Below are 21634 nucleotides of genomic sequence, written 5' to 3'. Positions count from 1 at the left end.
TGTTTCAAACGTGGGTTTGACATATATATGAGTGGGATTGGTTGGTTATATATAGGAGCTGCCTCATATGACCAATAGGCCTTCTGCAGTTACCTTTATTCTTCTTCTTCTTATGTAACTAGGGCCTACCAGTAAAGAGGGTGACACCAACAATAACCGCTGCCCTAACATACACGCCCTAAGACTAACGCTTGTCTCAGAGCGTATTGGGGGAAGAAAGGAGAGTGCTTACTGGTTTGTTGCTGCTGGAGGCCTCGAGGGAGTGACGGCGTCGCTTCTGGGACCTCCTTCCCTCCTGCCGCAGGCGACGACGACGACGACGGCGGCGGCGGCGCTCCTCTGGACTTGGGAGAAACGTGTAGCTGACGCTGTCGCTGCTGTCGTCCCTTCCGCCGCATCGTCGTACACTTTGTCGACATGGCCGACACCCTGATGTCGAAGGGCTGTGATCGCCGCAGGCTCAACCAGTCCTGCTGCGAACACGCTGAGCCCTTCCTTCCTTCCTGCTGGCGAGGCTGGCGAGGTACACACTGAGACACGACGGTGACGGCTGTCGTTGGAGGGCGCTGTAGTGAGGGGTCTCCGGCGAGGGGTTAACGTCATGTGGACGCCGGTGAGGGGAAGGAGGGAGGGGCGGCCCCACGACCACACTCCCCTCGTCCACTACACACACACACACACGCACGGAGACCTGCTCTGTCTCAGTTCCGTCCTGTTTCTCTTCACTCAGTGCACGGACAGTCGTCGTCCGGAGGCGTCGTCCTCAACACACGACGGGGTCGAAGGACGGGTCGCCCAGGAGCCACTCGAGGGACAGGCGGATCGTATTTTCTGTTTTTTATATTTTTTGTATTTTTCCGAAACAAAACACTGATCAACGTGGAAAGACCTGTTTAGATTCACAAACTACTCACCGCTGAAGCTGCACCAGGTACAGGCACTGGCGGGGCCGGTGAGTGGCCCTGAGTGACCAGGAGGGTGAGGTAGGTGTCCTTATATACTCGAGGACACTGCCACCCTGGTGCCATGTTGCCAGAGGAGGAGGAGGACAATGGTGGCAGGGACGGTGGTGGCAACACTGTCCAAAGTATAACATTAGACCCTTTGAGCCCCCGGGGAGCCACACCTGTAGGGCCAGGCCCTCCAGTGCCTGGTGGGGGTGTGGCCGTTGGTGCGTGTGTGAGAGAGTAGTGTGGCTCCGGAGGTGCCACCACTGCGACTGTCCCCACCTTGCCCGCCTCTCTCTCTCTCCCTACACCCCCAGCAGTTTCTCCCACCCGCGAAGGCTGTTCTTGACGACTCTTACAGGAGTGTGGCTATAATGGGTCCTGCAAGGTCGGCACGCGCACACCTTAACACCTTCACATGAGCGCGCGCTCACACACACACGCTCTCACACACGTGCGCTCACACACACACGCTCTCACACACACACGCTCTCACACACACACGCTCTCACACACACACGCTCTCACACACACACGCTCTCACACACACACGCTCTCACACACGTGCGCTCACACACACACGCTCCCACACACACACGCTCTCACACACACGCTCTCGCACATGCTCACACACACGCGCGTGCACACACACAGTGGTGGAGGCTGACTCCATACACTGTTTCAAATGTAGATATGATAGAGCCCAGTAGGCTCAGGAATCTGTACATCAGTTGATTGACGGTTGAGAGGCGGGACCAAAGAGCCAGAGCTCAACCCTCGCAAACACAACTAGGTGAGTACAACTAGGTGAGTACACACATGCCGGACCAAGGAGCTGAAGTGCAACCCCCGCAAGCACAACTGGGTAAGTATACACACATTCACTCACACTCGGGGGCTTTAGATAAGGAAAGTATTGCTGAACGATCCCACTAGAGTTTTATAAAGCAGATTGTGTCTCCGTGGAATCTCAAAAGGTATTTGGTACAATTCCCCGAAAGATAATCAAATACACCATCTTCAACATCAAGCCAGTTTAAATAGTGCCCTTCTGGTTGGAAACAGAGAGTTACGGTGAGAGAATTGACTTCAATGTGAAGAAGAGGTATGTGGAGAACCGCAAGGGTCTCTTGCTTCTATAATATTCCTCATGTCGTAAATGACCTAAATGAGGAAGTTAATGCCATGCTTGCAAACAATACAAAACTGAAGAGCTAAAACAGACGTCAGGATTGTACAAAGACGCAGGGGCGACCTGGATAAGCTTCAGGGTACGCTGGCGAAATGGATATTCGACCTCAAACCAGATATACTGAAAGTTAATAGAAACTTGAGAGAACGGGATCGGGACCTTGTCACGTTCACGTCCGATGAACGTGACATCCTGTGAGGGGAGAAGACCCCTGAAATAGCAAATTAGAAGGACCTCAGAGTGGATGTAACCAATGGCCCAGCAATGGCTCTCTAACGGGAGCCAGTCGGCCAAGCGGACAGCAAGCTGGACTTGTGATCCTGTGGTCCTGGGTTCGATCCCAGGCGCCGGCGAGAATCAATGGGTAGAGTTTCTTTCACCCTATGCCCCTGTTACCTAGCAGTAAAACAGGTACCTGGGTGTTAGTCAGCTGTCACGGGCTGCTTCCTGGGGGTGGAGGCCTGGTCGAGGACCGGGCCGCGGGGACACTAAAGCCCCGAAATCATCTCAAGATAATCACATGCCCAATTAAATGTAGTAATTAGAATGGAGACCTAAGGTAGGATAGATACCCCAAGGACAGGAAAGGAAACGTAGAAGATATATAATGCCTAGCCAAACGCAGGAACGTCTTCAGACCCATGTTTACCACCTACAGTAAGACCAGTACGAGACAATGCAGCCCCCCCAGAATTCCGGGCATATATCTCAAGAATCCCAGCCAGCGTAAAAACTATACATGTTTGATCAAATTAGTGAGAGTTGGATTATGAGGAATCTGCACCTCATAACATTGGACAAAAAAGACGAAATAGAGAAAACATATTATCGATAAGATTCTGAAGCGGAATCGATGAGGTAAATCGAAATGAGATGTTCAAGGGTGAGAGTGTGAAGCACAGTTGAGTCACTGGAGCGTCAAGAAGTACTTGTATGGAGTACTTGTATGGAGTACTTGTACTCCATACAAGGTGTGTGTACTCAACTAGGTGAGTACACACACACACACACAGAAGGTTGCTGGAGGTGCAAGCACCCGTGAGACAAGTTTTTTTTTTATAATCATTTTCTACCACAGACGTGGCCAGACATTTACAATGCTAACCAGCTTATATACATTTTCTTCTGTCCGCCATGGAGAGAGTGAGTGATCTGTTAAACATATAGTTCAGTGATTTATTGAAGCAATCAACCACAAAGTAATTGTAATGCTTTTAAAATTCTAATGTAACCTACATACATAAATACACTAGATTAACGTCTGCCCTACATAAACAGGGTTCGATATGTCTTTTACATAATGTCATTAATGTGCGTTTACAAAGGTGCAATGCAATTTTGACCAGCTTCCATATCCTGTATATATACACATACATACATACATATAGACATATATATACACCTATACATATATATACATATAGACATATATATACACCTATACATATATATACATATATACACATACATGTATGTCTCTCCTACTTTGACAGGGTAAGATAGCTGCTATAGGAACTAGTATGTTATTAAGTCCTTAACCACTGAAGGTGATTAAGATACTTTTACAAGCTCAGGTTATAAGTTACATCACAAACATTGTATAACTGACGCATTAACATAGTCAATCTTGGGTACGAGTCCAGCAAGGGAGTGCCCCGAGGCTGCGGCACTGTGCCCTCAAGGCGTTATTAACCTGGCACTCTCAGAGCCGCGGCGTCGCCTGACACCAGATCAAGTGTTGCCCGGTTGACACCCTACACCTATAACAGTGGTGGCAGCTCGCGGTCAAACACCACTTTTGAGACACCGCGCTCACAGTAATGATGGAATACCACGCCCACACTGGTGGTGGTGGCAGGCAACGCCCACACTGGGTGGTGGTGGTGGCAGCCAACGCCCACACTGGTGGTGGTGGCAGCCAACGCCCACACTGGTGGTGGTTGTGGCAGCCAACGCCCACACTGGGTGGTGGTGGTGGCAGCCAACGCCCACACTGGTGGTGGTGGTGGTGGCAGCCAACGCCCACACTGGTGGTGGTGGTGGCAGCCAACGCCCACAAGGGCAGCAGACATGAACCAGAGCGAGGGAGGCAGATGAGGCCAGGGCCCCCCTGCCCTTGACCACATTCCCTCCTCACATCCGTGATAACTTCCCCATCACCACCACCACCATACATCTCCCATCACCACCACCACCATATCTCCCCCATCACCTCCATCAACACCCCTCCCCCCCCCCCGTCCCATCACCACTACCAGCAGGTGTCCACAGCGGCCATGACACACCGACCGGGTTACACAACGAGGGCAGCACACACACACACACACACACACACACACACACACACACACACACACACACACACACACACACACACACACACACACACACACACATACATACATACATACATACATACACATACATACACACACACACACACACACACACACACACACACACACACACACACACACACATACATACATACACACACACACACACACACACACACACACACACACACACACACACACACACACACACACATACACACACACACACACACACACACACACACACACACACACACACACACACACACACACACACACACAGGTGTCCAGTATAATTACCAGGAGAGAGCACCAAGCCAGTATGACTATACAGCACATGGAAGGGCTGCAAGGACGGGACAGGAGCTGGGACAGGAACTGGGACAGGAGCTGGGACAGGAGCTGGGACAGGAGCTGGGACAGGAACTGGGACAGGAGCTGGGACAGGAGGACGGGGCAGAGGGGGAGGGGGGAAGCGTTCATTCGCAGGTTTACCAAAAACAGGTGAAAAGGTGAGAGCCGACGGGCCTGAGTTACAAGGAAAGACCGAGGAAGCTCACCACAGAGGAGAGGAGGAATTCTGCAGACATAATAAACGAGTGACACAGCAGACAAAGCAGAAATGTTTAAAGGCAGGAACAGCAGAACGAAGGATCATCGATGAGAAACAAGAGTCAAGGGTACGGCAGAAAGAACTACTTCGGTGTTAAGAGTGGAAGTCATTGTCAATTTCTTTCTTTATTATGCACCCCATGCCCATCCCGTGGTGGGGGTGGGGGTGGGGGGGTGGAAAGGGTTGCAGAGGCACATAATTGGCTCAGGAACTGAACCCATTGTGGAACAGGTTAGACATGAAGTCGTTCAAGCCACCTTAATACACAATTATAAATGTAAATATGCTAAGAACAACGAGGGAGTAAATAACAGCATTAGACTATACCATTGTTCCTGAGACTGGGCTATGGCAACACCCCAGTGGCAACACCCCAGTGGCAACACCCCAGTGGCAACACCCCAGTGGCAACGCCCCAGTGGCAACACCCCAGTGGCAACGCCCCAGTGGCAACACCCCAGTGGCAACGCCCCAGTGGCAACACCCCAGTGGCAACGCCCCAGTGGCAACACCCCAGTGGCAACGCCCCAGTGGCAACACCCCAGTGGCAACGAGGATAACATTAGTGGCAACCAGGATGTTGTGATGCGAGAGAACATGAACACATTAAGGTACGGAGCACTCAGAGTACGATGCCGGCGGGAGTAGAGTGCGGATCTTATCTTGAGGTTATCTTGAGATGATTTCGGGGCTTTTTAGTGTCCCCGCGGCCCGGTCCTTGACCAGGCCTCCACCCCCAGGAAGCAGCCCGTGACAGCTGACTAACACCCAGGTACCTATTTTACTGCTAGGTAACAGGGGCATAGGGTGAAAGAAACTCTGCCCATTGTTTCTCGCCGGCGCCTGGGATCGAACCCAGGACCACAGGATCACAAGTCCAGCGTGCTGTCCGCTCGGCCGACCGGCTCCCCCGGCTCCGGATGGTGAATGAATGGGGAGTTATGAGGACAGAGATGAGACAATAATTAAGACGACTGTTTGCCTTGAAGTCCTTAAAGCATACGCGGGTTTATATGATGCTGGTGGCGACTTGAAGGCCCCGAAGCTGCCTCACAGCCGGAAGTACTTACTGCATGACGAACACAGGTTAATCTTCTTATTTGAGAAGCTGTTCACTTGAGACAGTTAAGCAAGTCCCAGCTGTGTCTAGGTACAAGTGACAGGATGAACAACACAGCGGGTTTTCTTCCTATTGGGGAGTGTTGTACATACTGCTATGGCGGTATGTTCGCTCACAGGATGAGTGGCGCTGCCCAATAAACTCGCCCCTCGAGGCAAAATAAAAAAAAAATTAAACCCTAAGGAGAGTGCCATGAGATAAGGTGGATGCCACGACGGGTGTCAGGGACCTGGAGACGGCTGCCAAGATTACGTCAAAAGCGACAGTTCTGGCCTAGACTTCGACAAGGAAAAGTCTTAGAGCGAGTTGTGGATGGGAGTCGCCAGAGCGACATTTCTCAAGCTAGCAGACACAATCTCTCATGAGAGCGGGGTGAGAGGAGGTGACAGCTCCCGAGTAAGAACTTGGGAGTTGAATGTGTGCGCTCTTATGAAGTGACCAGTATACTGGGCCGGTAATGGGAGAGCGCCTGCTTCATCTCCGGAGTTGGATCGTGTAGGGACACCGGCGGGGAGCCCGGTTAAGTGGTTGTCTACACCTGACCCCTAATAGTATAAATCCAATATGCCCTGTACTGTCCCAGACCGCTCCTGTGCCAGGTAAGTCCACTACGGGCTCACCATAGCCCGTGCTACTAGGAACTTGTTCCGAGTAGCTGAATGTTGTTGTTATAGCTGAATCTATAACAACAACAAACATACTGTTCCATTTTTGTTCCCAGTAGCTGAATCTTAAACAACATACTGTCCCATACAGCCCCGCTCCTGCGCCAGGTAAGTCCACTACAAGCTCACCATAGCCCGTGCTTCTTGGAAATTTTTGTTCTAAGTAGCGAATCTTAAGCAACTACAGCAAGTACTGTTCCATCACTTGAGAATGAACCATGTTGGTTCGAAACGTTGTGTAATTTTATAATAAGTGTAATACATTCTACAGTTATTTATTTCTTTTTCTTCACCTCGAACGAAGATGACGTTTGGAGAAATCCTTTTTCAATTAAACCAAGATGCAAGAGCACTAGTCACAAGGATAGAAACCCTAAACAAGACAATAATCGTTACAGAATATGCAGTCATATTCAGTGACTATACCCCTATTATATATAAAAGAGTATCACCTCTGGTGTAATTGTAGGGACCCATAGCCTCGAAGAAGGAAACACAGAGCATTCAGAGAAAAACTTGTCATTTAACTCTGAATACGTATGAGTGTTCACTTCTACCACCTTTTTTTTGCATTTTATTAAACAAGGTTATACAGTTACACATCTGCTTATTTACAAAAAGTGAACATTAAGAGGAAATTAAGGGAAATTTGTTTCCTAGGGGTTGGAGATTTCTTCGAACTACTCCGACGCCGGGCAGGAACCAGGGATGCAGAGGGCATGCCTTCTCCCCCCCCCCCCTCTGGATCGCCACACTGAGGCGCTGGAAGAGAAAACTTGCCGCTCTAGGGTCTCTTGTAGCGTCAATGAGCTTGGAACCAAGATCCTTAACAAACCTCCTTTCGCTCTCTCCCCATGGACCAAGGGTCTCAGATCCTATTGGAACGAAGTTGTACCGATGATCTATTCCTCTGTACTTGGTTGACTTGTCTCTTTCTCTGTGTGTCGCTGTGGCTCCTGCTTGGCTGACAGTGAGGGTGATGTATGAGTCTGCCAGGGTGGATACACAAGTGTAGTACCACGCCAATTGTCTGCCATTTTCCAAGGGCGAAGTGTGATGCCATCTGGTCAGCCAGCAAAGCTGACAGGCTCACAGACCTACAGACTCGTTTACCCATAATCTGCTTCAACTGGAGCTCTGGGAGGCGGAACGGTTGGCATAGGCACCGACAACGCTCCACGTTCATGTGTGTATCAACTCACTCATGGCTAGCATTCAGGCACGTTCCTCTGTTGGTTTCCTTCAGTGAAGACTGCAGTGTGAAAGCCATCATGACTCTCCCAGACTGTTACATCTAGGAAAGGTACCGAACCTTTACCAGGGATATGTCACCATCACTCTCACCACCCACACTATGGATACGTCACCAGCACTCTCACCACCCACACCATGGATACGTCACCAGCACTCTCACCACCCACACCATTATCACCACACCCGCCACCGCACCATTACCGTCTTGCACTATGATCACACCAGGAAACAGATTGCTAACTAGTTACGAGACGGGTGCTGGAGATAAGGACGACAAGCTCTCTAACAGGCGGGCCACACCACACGGGTGGGAAAGAGGGGGGGGGGGAGGGGACAGCCACACCAGCACGACAAAGGGAGGGGACAGCCACACCAGCACGACAAAGGGAGGGGGACAGCCACACCAGCACGACAAAGGGATGGGGCAGCCACACCAGCACGACAAAGGGAGGGGGACAGCCACACCAGCACGACAAAGGGAGGGGGAAGCCACACCAGCACGACAAAGGGAGGGGGAAGCCACACCAGCACGACAAAGGGATGGGGCAGCCACACCAGCACGACAAAGGGAGGGGGACAGCCACACCAGCACGACAAAGGGAGGGGGCAGCCACACCAGCACGACAAAGGGAGGGGGACAGCCACACCAGCACGACAAAGGGAGGGGGAAGCCACACCAGCACGACAAAGGGAGAAAGGGGTAACTCATCACAACAAACCTGCCTAGTTTGTCTGCCTAGTAACCTGCCCTCGGATATCTTATTGCTAAACACAGAGCACTTGGATATATGGGAGAAATAACCTGACAAGAGAAGCCAAACACAATATTTTATAACATTGTGTGTGTGTGTACACACACACACACACACACACACACACACACACACACACACACACACACACACACACGCACGCACGCACGCACACACACACACACACACACACACACACACACACACACACACTCACACACACACACACACACACGCACGCACGTGGGAGGCAGGTGCTCTACCGACTGTATTATGGGTTAGCGTTAAAAAAGAAGGTTTCCAACCAAACAAACAACACACACAGGCCAGCCCATGGTGGACAGGCCACCGAACTTTCAAATCAATCAATCAATCTCTCTCTCTCCCCCCCCCCCTCATCCTCTTCCAGAATTTCACCTCATCCCTCTACCTCCTCCATCCTTTCCAAAGTTGTGACTTCCAAGTCACAGCACGGTGGGGGGGGGGGGTCCTCTGTTATGGGGGAGGGTCCCTAGAGGGGTAATGGATGAATGGGGCCTGGGGTCGAGAGGAGAGGGGGGGGAGTTGAGAGAGGCTTCCATTTCTTCAATTACCACAGACGTGGCCACACATTTACAATGCTAAACAGCATATATATACATTTCCTTGTCCTGCATGGGGCTGAGGTCATTGATCTGTTAAACATATAGTTCAGTGATGTATTGAACAATCAACCTGCTGATTGTAGAAGCGAACAGAAGCTGATTGTAGTGCTTTTAAAATGCTAATCTAACCTACAGACATAAATACACAGATTTACGTCTGTCCTACATAAACAGTGTTCGATGTGTCTTATTACAGAGTGTCATTAATGTGCATTTCCAAAGGTGAAATGCAATTCTGACCGGCTTTCCACATATCCTGTATACACATACATACACATACATTTATGTCTCTCCTACTCTGGGTTTGAGAGGAGGCAATGAGTACAGGGCGAGGAACAAGCGTGGAGGCAGGGGAGCCAACGGTACAGGCGAGGAACAAGAGTGGAGGCAGGGGAGCCAACGGTACAGGCGAGGAACAAGAGTGGAGGCAGGGGAGCCAACGGTACAGGCGAGGAACAAGAGTGGAGGCAGGGGAGCCAACGGTACAGGCGAGGAACAAGAGTGGAGGCAGGGGAGCCAACGGTACAGGCGAGGAACAAGAGTGGAGGCAGGGGAGCCAACGGTACAGGCGAGGAACAAGAGTGGAGGCAGGGGAGCCAACGGTACAGGCGAGGAACAAGAGTGGAGGCAGGGGAACCAACGGTACAGGCGAGGAACAAGAGTGGAGGCAGGGGAACCAACGGTACAGGCGAGGAACAAGAGTGGAGGCAGGGGAACCAACGGTACAGGCTAACAGCACACTCACGCCCTGATACAATTCAAACCTGTTATGTTCTGGTTGACGTCTTCACAAGCAACATTCCAACATAACCAAGAGTATATGAACTAAGCCAAGGTCTCAACAAGCAGGAACATACGCCACCTTACCCTAAAGCCCCTTTAGCTCTCTTACGGTCCCTTAGCTCTCTAAGAACCGTCGGCTCTTGAAGCCCAATTTTCCAACAACCGCTGACTTCGTATCACTAGACGAGGGGGGGGACAAGGAGGAGGGGGAAGAAGGGACGGAGCAGCACCAAGAAGACGGAACGAGTTAAGAACCTTAGCAACCTGAGGCACACACGGTGTGAAAAAAAAAACCTAGAACCTGAACTGAGCGGAGGAATTCGTCTCATTCACTGCACAAGACCGAGAGTGTATCCTCTTACGAACCATAATCTTAAGACACTTTTCTAAGAGGGGGAGACGCAACAGTGTTGTGTGTGTGTGTGGCGGCGATGTTGGTGGCATCCTGCGGCAGGAAGACGTTGACTTTTCCTGAGGAGGTGAGGTGTAGAGGCGTCAGTGTTCAACTATCGCAGTTACACCTGCAGAAGTAAGGGGCCTTTCCGTAAGGAGGTGTTCAAGAACACGTCGATACCTGACCAAGGTGTTCAGAACACGTCGATACCTGACCAAGGTGTTCAGAACACGACGATACCTGGCTAAGGTGTTCAGAACACAACGATACCTGGCTAAGATGTTCAAGAACACACCGATACCTGACCAAGGTGTTCAAAACACACTGATACCGGACCAAGGTGTTCAGAACACAACGATACCTGACCAAGGTGTTCAAGAACACAACGACACCTGACCAAGGTGCTAGGGCGGACAATCGTGTCGTCCCAGATCACTCAACGCTGAATCGCTTTTCCCACGACGGCTTCCATTGAGTCCTAAGCCATACTGATAACCTTCCTGGCTTTGTAGGAGGTTAAGGCGAAAGCTGTCTCGGTGAAGCGCCACGGAACGTTACGCCCAGAGAACGCCTGGCGACCGGGGGGGGGGGGGGAACGCCTGGCGACCGGGAGGGACGCCGCGACCGGGGAACTCGGCGTCCAGGGAACGAAGTCCGTTCTTTCTGCTAGGGAGACGCAGTTATAACCGCCAGTTTCTTGATATCTAGCTGCACGCGACTCGTCGTCGCCTATAAGCCGCTGGTGCACAGCGCCCGGCGTCCCGGGCCGGGACGCCACGTACAGGAGAGAATATCGGCCGTTTGCGAGGCGAATACGCGTGACGTCACCTACACGATCGGAAGACTTCATCACGCCAGATCCGGCTGCCGTACCTGCCATCAAGGTCTCTAATTGTGGGGTGGGGGCCGTCACGTCGTGACCCGAGGCTCGCTTTACAACACAATACCTATAACAGCTTGGGTAAAACTGCCTAAACCTCAAGGCAACTACCATCGTGTGTGGGAGTAAATTTTCCAACCCTCCAGGAACTGCCATCAGCTGCAAACTGCGACACAGTTTCAGACAACTACTAAGGGGTCTATACAATAATTATAGCAGACATACACTGCTGGACGCTTGGTTATTACTGACATCTCACCATGTATATGTGTGTGTGTGTGTGTGTGTGTGTGTGTGTGTGTGTGTGTGTGTGTGTGTGTGTGTATGACCTTTCTACGACATTTCACATAATTACCGAAATCTATTTATACTACCTCTTCTGCGCGGATGTCACGCGCACTATGCCACTTGGCTAGTCCTAGAACTAAGAGGCATGAGTTACGAGGAAAGGATGCGTGAAATGCACCTTACGACACTGGAAGACAGAAGAGTAAGGGGGAGACATGATCACTGCCTTCAAAATTCTCAGAGGAATTGACAGGGTAGATAAGGATAAACTATTCAACACTGGTGGTACGCGAACAAGGGAACACAGGTGGAAACTGAGTACCCAAATGAGCCACAGGGACGTTAGAAAGAACTTTTTTCAGTGTCAGAGTAGTTAGTAAATGGAATGCATTAGGCAGTGATGTGGTGGAGGCTGACTCCATACACAGTTTCAAATGTAGATATGATAAGAGCCCAGTAGGCTCAGGGATCTGTACACCAGTTGATTGACGGTTGAGAGGCGGGACCAAAGAGCCAGAGCTCAACCCCCGCAAGCACAACTAGGTGAGTACACACACACACACACACGCAAACAAGGAAAGCTTTGATAATGTGTACAGCACGGGCCGGATGGTGAGTGGACGAGACAAGTCACGAATGGACGACAGTCTGTACATGATGGTTACGTTACTGTTGTGGTCACGGGTATTGTGGGTGTTGACGAGTCTCCCAGGGGGCGCCCCCCCTCCCCCTCCCCCTCCCCCTCCTCTCTCTCTCTCTCTCTCTCTCTCTCTCTCTCTCTCTCTCTCTCTCTCTCTCTCTCTCTCTCTCTTTCAGAGTGAACGGAAGGTCTCTGAAGGTCTTTCAGAGACCTGGACGTTGGTATCACGCCAGACCTGTCCCCCCGAAGCCCACAACAAGAGGATAACATCAGCGGCATATGTCAGGTTGGCCAACATAAGAACAACGGCCTTTAGAAACTTGTGTAAGGAGTCATTCAGAACATTTTATACCACGTATGTCAGACCAATTCTGAAGTATGAAGCTCCAGCATGGAGTCCATATCTCGTCAAGCATAAGACTATATTGGAGAAGGTTCAGAGGTTTGCCACCAGACTAGTGCCCGAATTGAAGGACATGAGCTATGAGGAGAGACGACGGGAATTAAACCTCACGTCGCTGGAAGACAGAAGAGTTAGGGGGGACATGATCACCACATACAACATTATCAACGGAATTGATAGGGTAGACACAGACAGTTTAACACAAGGGGCACACGCACTAGGGGGACACAAGTGGAAACCGAGTGCCCAAATGAGTCAGAGAGACATTAGAGGGAATTGTTTTAATGTCAGAGTAGTTAATAAATGGAATGCATTAGGAAGTGATGTGGTGGAGGCTGACTCCATATACATCTTCAAGTGTAGATATGATAGAGCCCAGTAAGCTCAGGAACCTGTACATCAGTTAATTGACGGTTGAGAGGCGGGACCAAAGAGCCGAAGCTCAAACCCCGCAAGCACAACTAGGTGAACTACACACACACACACACACACACACACACACACACAGACACACACACAGACACACACACACACACACACACACACACACACACAGGCACACACACACACACACACACACACACACACACAGCACACACACACACACACACACACACACACACAGACACACACACACACACACACACACACACACACAGACACACAGACACACACACACACACACACACACACACACACACACACACACACACAGACACAGGCACACACACACACACACACACACACACACACACACACACACACACACACACACACACAGGCACACACACACACACACACACACACACACACACACACACACACACACACACACACACACACACACACACACACACACACACACAGGCACCTTTCCCTGGCGTAGAGTGGAGTCCGCCGTGATTACATCAACACTTGATATATGTAGTAAACAATTCCCTACACCACTCACTACTAAGAAATGCTCAAACAGCAAAAAAACAGACAACAAAACAAAAAAAAAAAACGTAAAGAGGGCAGGAAGGAAAATTTTGAATACCTCTGTTGAGAAATCTTGAGATAGATAACAGATGCTGCTGCCAACGATATTAGCATCAAAGTGAGAGAGAGAGAGAGAGAGAGAGAGAGAGAGAGAGAGAGAGAGAGAGAGAGAGAGAGAGAGAGAGAGAGAGAGAGACAGACAGAGAGAGTAAGAATGAATGGAAGAATGAATGACCCACAAACAAGAGAGTAACCCCCCGTGCTATGAATACCGCTCTTAAAGTAAACATACATATTCATACAAGGCGAGCGCTACGTGGGTATAACACACCCCCCCCCCCCACACACACACACCAAAGGTCATTCAGATAACGTTTGAAGAAGAGCGGAAAGATGAAGAGAAACTCTTTAAATGGTTGTTACAGAGTTGCTAGGCACCAGCCCCTCTCTCGCCCACCACACCATGACCCGGGTTCAAGCCCTAAGTATACTTGCTGGTTGGTCAGAAACCTCTTGGTGTGGCCCTAACAACCTTTCCGCGGTTGAGAGGCCTTCGGTCCATCACCGACTCAAAACTGAAAATAGGCACGAATCTGTGAAACCATCAACAGATGTCCTAAATTAGATTTTTATCCTATTATCAATTGGATTTCAATTGGGTTCACATGAGGACCGCAGTTTCTGCAAATAACATATAAACACTAGAGAGCCTATCTATGTATGTATTAACACGATGTACTGAACGGGGTGAGAATAGCTTGAGATTTTACCTCAATAAACTTATTTCAATTTAAATTTTCAACTAGAGAGCCTACTAATTAGCGATGAAAGCCACGATGTGCTCCGCCCGGCTGGACACACCCAGCTCAACGCACCAGAAGCGGCAAACTACCACATGCTAATAACAAACATCACGCCAGCGACCAGGATGACTTCTTCCCGAAGGCCGCTGCTTCACGGACAGTAAATTGACATAAAATTGTCCAACAGTTGAGTTTCTTGGGCGCGAGAGTTATCATCAAGTCATCCGGTTATGTTACCGGCCCCATAACGTCACTACCAAAAAGAGACCCCACCACACACACACACACACACACACACACACACACACACACACACACACACAAACAAACAAGGAAAGCTTTGATAATGTGTACAGCAGGGGCCGGATGGTGAGTGGACGAGACAAGTCACGAATGGACAACAGTCTGTACATGATGGTTACGTTACTGTTGTGGTCACGGGTATTGTGGGTGTTGACGAGGCTCCCGGGGGGCGCCCCCCCCTCCCCCGACTCCCCCCCTCCCCCTCCCCCCCTCTCTTTCTCTCTCTCTCTCTCTCTCTCTCTCTCTCTCTCTCTCTCTCTCTTTCAGAGTGAACGGAAGGTCTCTGAAGGTCTTTCAGAGACCTGGACGTTGGTATCACGCCAGACCTGTCCCCCCGAAGCCCACATCAAGAGGATAACATCAGCGGCATATGTCAGGTTGGCCAACATAAGAACAACGGCCTTTAGAAACTTGTGTAAGGAGTCATTCAGAACATTTTATACCACGTATGTCAGACCAATTCTGAAGTATGAAGCTCCAGCATGGAGTCCATACCTCGTCAAGCATAAGACTATATTGGAGAAGGTTCAGAGGTTTGCCACCAGACTAGTGCCCAAATTGAAGGACATGAGCTATGAGGAGAGACGACGGGAATTAAACCTCACGTCGCTGGAAGACAGAAGAGTTAGGGGGGACATGATCACCACATACAACATTATCAACGGAATTGATAGGGTAGACACAGACAGTTTAACACAAGGGGCACACGCACTAGGGGGACACAAGTGGAAACCAAGTGCCGAAATGAGTCAGAGAGACATTAGAGGGAATTGTTTTAATGTCAGAGTAGTTAATAAATGGAATGCATTAGGAAGTGATGTGGTGGAGGCTGACTCCATACACATCTTCAAGTGTAGATATGATAGAGCCCAGTAAGCTCAGGAACCTGTACATCAGTTAATTGACGGTTGAGAGGCGGGACCAAAGAGCCGAAGCTCAAACCCCGCAAGCACAACTAGGTGAGTACACCCACACTCACGAGGGCAACAATTCCTTCATTGTTGAAGGAATGCAAAAAAAAAAAAAAATTAAGCGCAGGACTCTTAATTCTGTTTCGCGGGTTCGATTCCCGCACCAGGCAGAAACAAATGGGCAAATTTTCTTTCAGCCTGAATGCCCCTGTTACCTAGCAGTAAATAGGTACCTGGGAGTCAGTCAGCTGTCACGGGCGGCTTCCTGGGGTGTGTGTGTGTGTGTGTGGTGTGTAAAAAAGATAGTTAGTAAACAGTTGAGAGGCGGGCCGAAAGAGCAAAGCTCAACCCCAGCAAACACAACTAGGTGAATACACACACACACACACACACACACACGCACACACACACACACACACGCACACACACACACACACATACACACACACACACACACACACACACGCACGCACGCACACATACACACACACACACACACACACACACACACACACACAGGCACACACACACACAGGCACACACACACACAGACACACACACACACACACACACACACACAGGCACACACACAGATGAGCAAACAGCCCACAAAAATAGATGGCAACAACGACAACGTACTAGCCTATCAGGTAGTCTCACCTCCCAGGTCACATCCCAGGTCACCTCCCAGGTCACCTCCCAGGTCATCTCCCAGGTCGCATCCTCCCCAACTCAGCCCTCCTATACATCCCCCCTGCCTCAGCCTCCCAAAACCCCCCTGTCCCTTCCACATTTGCACCTCCACAACGATTCCCCTGCCCCTGCTACATCACACTTGTCAGCGACCCCAGTGGGTCAAGCAATGCCCTCCCCAAACCCACCTTCCCATCCCCCCTCCCCAAATACCCCTTCCCACTCCCCTGCCCCTTCTACCCCATTGACTTCAATTCCATCTACTCCATCCCAGCTTCCACTGCACCCCTCTTCCACTCACCCCCAAACCCCACCCAACCCTCACCCCTCCTATGCACCTCCAGCCCACATTTAACCCCCTCACCTTGTGACCCCCTAACACCTTCCCCCATCTCCCTCTTCCCCTCTTCTACCCCAAAACCCCCACCTACCCCCGATTCCCCCCTAACTAATATACCCTCTCTTCCACTCCCAGCACCCATGCTCCATTCTCATCTCAGCTCTCCGCCCTCAGTAGCCCTCTTCCCCCCAACCTCTCAACCTCTATCTGACTCTCAGTCTCACTCTATTTCTCAACCCCCCTATGCTATTCAGACCCCTAACTTTCAGACCCATTATGCCCTTCCTACCCCCCTAGATGCCCAGACCCCATTCGCCTACCAGGCACTCCCAGGCACCCCCCTAGCACCCCCCCCACTCACCCCCACAGCCCCCACTTGCCCCCCAGACACCCCCCAGTTCCCCCCAGACCCCTGGTGAAAGGGGGAACTCTGACACCCGAGTTTCCAAGAAGAGTCTCAAGGTTTGGTACACCAATGCTGATGGGGTAGCCAATAAAGCAGAAGAGATAAAAGAAAGAGTTAGTGAGGCAGACCCAGACATAGTGGCAATAGTGGAAACTAAAATAAATGGCATGATCTCGGATGCAATCTTTCCAGAGGGGTACCAGGTGATAAGAAAAGAAAGGACACAGAGACAGGGAGGAGGAGTGGCACTACTAATAAAGCGGAAATGGAAGTTTGATGAGCTGGAAAATCCGGGTACCAATGAAAGCACAAGCTTCATACATGGAACTCTGACAGTGGATGGGAAGAAGATTGTAATCTTGATACTCTACAATCCCCCACCAAACAGTAGAAGGCCCAGGCAGGAGTACGAGGACAGCAACAAGACATGTATGGATGAACTGCAGAGGGCAGCAACTTTAGCGCATAGAATGAGAGCGAAGCTGCTGGTCATGGGGGACCTAAATCACGGAGAGATAGATTGGGAAACGAGGAATCCCCATGGCGGGGAGGAGACCTGGGGAGCGAAGCTGGTAGACGTTATTGACAGGAATTTCCTAACACAGCATGTGAAAGAAGATACTAGGGAAAGAGGAGGGGATACGCCCAGCCTATTAGATCTCATTATCACTCAGAATGTAGAAGACATCGAGCAGTTGGAACATGAAATACCACTAGGAGCTAGTGACCATTGTGTCCTAGCCTTTGACTACATGATGGAGCTTAAAATTGTGACCAAAGGACAAGAGGTGCGGGAAAGGAGACTTGATTACAGAAAAGGGGACTACAGAAGGATAAGGGACTACCTGGGAGAAGTGCAGTGGGAGGAAGAACTTAGAGGAAAAACAGTGCAAGGTATGATGAACCAAGTCATATTGAAATGCAAGGAGGCTGAAGATAGATTTATTCCAACAATAAAGGAAAAAAGCAGGAGGGAATATAATAACCCATGGTTTAATAGACAGTGTCAGGAAGCAAAGGTGAGAAGCAGGAGGGAGTGGAGGAAGTACAGAAGACAAAGGACAGAGGACAACAGGATTAGATGTAACAGAGCTAGGAATGATTACATTAACATAAGACGAGTGTCGGAAAGAAATTATGAGAACGATATTGCAGTCAAAGCGAAAAAGCAACCAAAATTACTACATAGCCATATAAGAAGGAAGATGTCGGTAAATGACCAAGTGACAAGACTGAGGAAAACAGAAGGGGCATATACAGAAAGCGACAAGGAAATCTGCGAGGTACTGAATGCAAAATTCCATGGAGTGTTCACTACCGAGCCTGAGCAGCTCCCATTGTTAGAAGAGATTACCCAAGATGAAAGACTATCAGATATAGAGGTGACAGCAGAGGATGTAATGAAACAGTTGACAACACTGGATGCAAATAAAGCTGTTGGACCAGACAAAGTATCACCGTGGATACTTAAAGAGGCAGCGCAGGCTCTCAGCGTGCCTCTGGCAATGATCTTCAATGAGTCACTTATGTCGGGAGAATTGCCCAGTTGCTGGAAGGAGGCAAATGTCGTACCGATTTTCAAAAAGGGGGATAGGGAGGAGGCACTTAACTATAGACCCGTATCACTGACAAGCATCCCCTGCAAAATACTTGAAAGAATAATTAGGCTAAGACTTGTTGAGCACCTGGAGAGCATTGGGTTTGTAAACAAGCACCAACATGGGTTCTGGACAGGGAAATCATGCCTAACAAACCTTTTAGAATTCTATGATAAAGTAACAAGGATAAGGCAGGACAGAGAAGGCTGGGCAGACTGCATATTTCTTGACTGCCAAAAGGCCTTTGATACGGTACCGCACATGAGACTGCTATACAAACTTGAGAGGCAGGCAGGAGTAAGCGGAAAGGCCCTAGTATGGGTGAAGAACTACCTAACAGGAAGGAGCCAGAGGGTAATGGTAAGGGGCGAAAAGTCGGACTGGCGAACAGTAACAAGTGGAGTACCTCAAGGATCGGTGCTGGGACCAATCCTCTTTCTAATTTACGTAAATGATATGTTTACAGGAGTGGAATCATACATGTCGATGTTTGCAGATGACGCAAAATTAATGAGAAGAGTTGTGACAGACGAGGATTGTAGGATCCTCCAAGAGGACTTAAACAGGCTGCAGAGATGGTCAGAGAAATGGCTACTGGAGTTTAACACCAGTAAATGTAAAGTTATGGAAATGGGATCAGGTGACAGGAGATCAAAGGGACAGTACACAATGAAGGGGAACAGCCTACCTGTAACGATTCGAGAAAGAGACCTGGGAGTGGATGTGACACCTAATCTAACTCCTGAGGCACATATAAATAGGATAACGACAGCAGCGTACTCTACACTGGCGAAAATTAGAACTTCATTCAGAAACCTAAATGAGGAAGCTTTTAGGGCGCTTTACACTGCCTACGTGAGACCCGTCTTAGAGTATGCCGCGCCATCATGGAGCCCCCACCTGAAGAAACACATAAAGAAACTGGAGAAGGTTCAGAGGTTTGCGACGAGGCTTGTCCCAGAGCTACGAGGGATGGGATATGAAGAGCGGCTGAAGGAACTGAACCTTACGACACTAGAGAAAAGAAGGGAGAGAGGAGATATGATAGGGACATATAAAATACTCAGGGGAATTGACAAAGTGGAAATAGATCAAATGTTCACACGTAATAATAACAGAACGAGGGGACATGGGTGGAAACTGGAAACTCAGATGAGTCACAGAGATGTTAGGAAGTTTTCTTTTAGCGTGAGAGTAGTAGAAAAATGGAATGCACTTGGGGAACAGGTTGTGGAAGCAAATACTATTCATACTTTTAAAACTAGGTATGATAGGGAAATGGGACAGGAGTCATTGCTGTAAACAACCGATAGCTAGAAAGGCGGGATCCAAGAGTCAATGCTCGATCCTGCAAGCACATATAGGTGAGTACATATAGGTGAGTACACACACACACACAGGCACACACACACACAGACACACACACACACACACACACACACACACACACACACACACACACACACACACACACACACACAGGCACCTTTCCCTGGCGTAGAGTGGAGTCCGCCGTGATTACATCAACACTTAATATATGTAGTAAACAATTCCCTACACCACTCACTACTAAGAAATGCTCAAACAGCAAAAAAACACACAACAAAACAAAAAAAAACGTAAAGAGGGCAGGAAGGAAAATTTGGAATACCTCTGTTGAGAAATCTTGAGATAGATAACAGATGCTGCTGCCAACGATATTAGCATCAAAGTGAGAGAGAGAGAGAGAGAGAGAGAGAGAGAGAGAGAGAGAGAGAGAGAGAGAGAGAGAGAGAGAGAGAGAGAGAGAGAGAGAGAGAGAGAGAGAGAGAGAGAGAGAGAGAGAGAAATGAATGACCCACAAACAAGAGAGTAACCCCCCGTGCTATGAATACCGCTCTTAAAGTAAACATACATATTCATACAAGGCGAGCGCTACGTGGGTATAACACCCCCCCCCCCCCACACACACACACACCAAAGGTCATTCAGATAACGTTTGAAGTAGAGCGGAAAGATGAAGAGAAACTCTTTAAATGGTTGTTACAGAGTTGCTAGGCACCAGCCCCTCTCTCGCCCACCACACCATGACCCGGGTTCAAGCCCTAAGTATACTTGCTGGTTGGTCAGAAACCTCTTGGTGTGGCCCTAACAACCTTTCCGCGGTTGAGAGGCCTTCGGTCCATCACCGACTCAAAACTGAAAATAGGCACGAATCTGTGAAACCATCAACAGATGTCCTAAATTAGATTTTTATCCTATTATAAATTGGATTTCAATTGGGTTCACATGAGGACCGCAGTTTCTGCAAATAACATATAAACACTAGAGAGCCTATCTATGTATGTATTAACACGATGTACTGAACGGGGTGAGAATAGCTTGACCTACCTCATCCCTTTGTGTGTATTTTACCTCAATAAACTTATTTCAATTTCAATTTTCAACTAGAGAGCCTACTAATTAGCGATGAAAGCCACGATGTGCTCCGCCCGGCTGGACACACCCAGCTCAACGCACCAGAAGCGGCAAACTACCACATGCTAATAACAAACATCACGCCAGCGACCAGGATGACTTCTTCCCGAAGGCCGCTGCTTCACGGACAGTAAATTGACATAAAATTGTCCAACAGTTGGGTTTCTTGGGCGCGAGAGTTATCATCAAGTCATCCGGTTACGTTACCGGCCCCATAACGTCACTACCAAA

General features: G+C 49.4%; 1 protein-coding gene across 4 annotated transcripts in view; it reads right to left on the bottom strand.

Annotated features, from left to right (window-relative positions):
• The window catches only part of raw, a 201156-nt gene that overhangs the window by 70784 nt on the left and 108738 nt on the right, over nucleotides 1-21634 (bottom strand). The window contains exon 1 of one of the 4 annotated variants that reach the window (XM_045747717.2): nucleotides 233-1221. The exons of the other annotated variants lie outside the window; for them this stretch is intronic. Within the exon in view, the coding sequence (XP_045603673.2) occupies nucleotides 233-419 (187 nt within the window). The 5' untranslated portion in view covers nucleotides 420-1221. Of the gene's footprint in view, nucleotides 1-232; nucleotides 1222-21634 lie in introns of those variants that run through there. 4 annotated transcript variants of the gene reach the window in all.

This window comes from Procambarus clarkii, chromosome 24 (assembly GCF_040958095.1).
Source record: "Procambarus clarkii isolate CNS0578487 chromosome 24, FALCON_Pclarkii_2.0, whole genome shotgun sequence".
In the NCBI taxonomy this organism is placed as follows: domain Eukaryota; kingdom Metazoa; phylum Arthropoda; class Malacostraca; order Decapoda; family Cambaridae; genus Procambarus; species Procambarus clarkii.
Note: the sequence above shows the minus strand (reverse complement) of the source record. Positions and strands in the feature narration are given on the sequence as shown.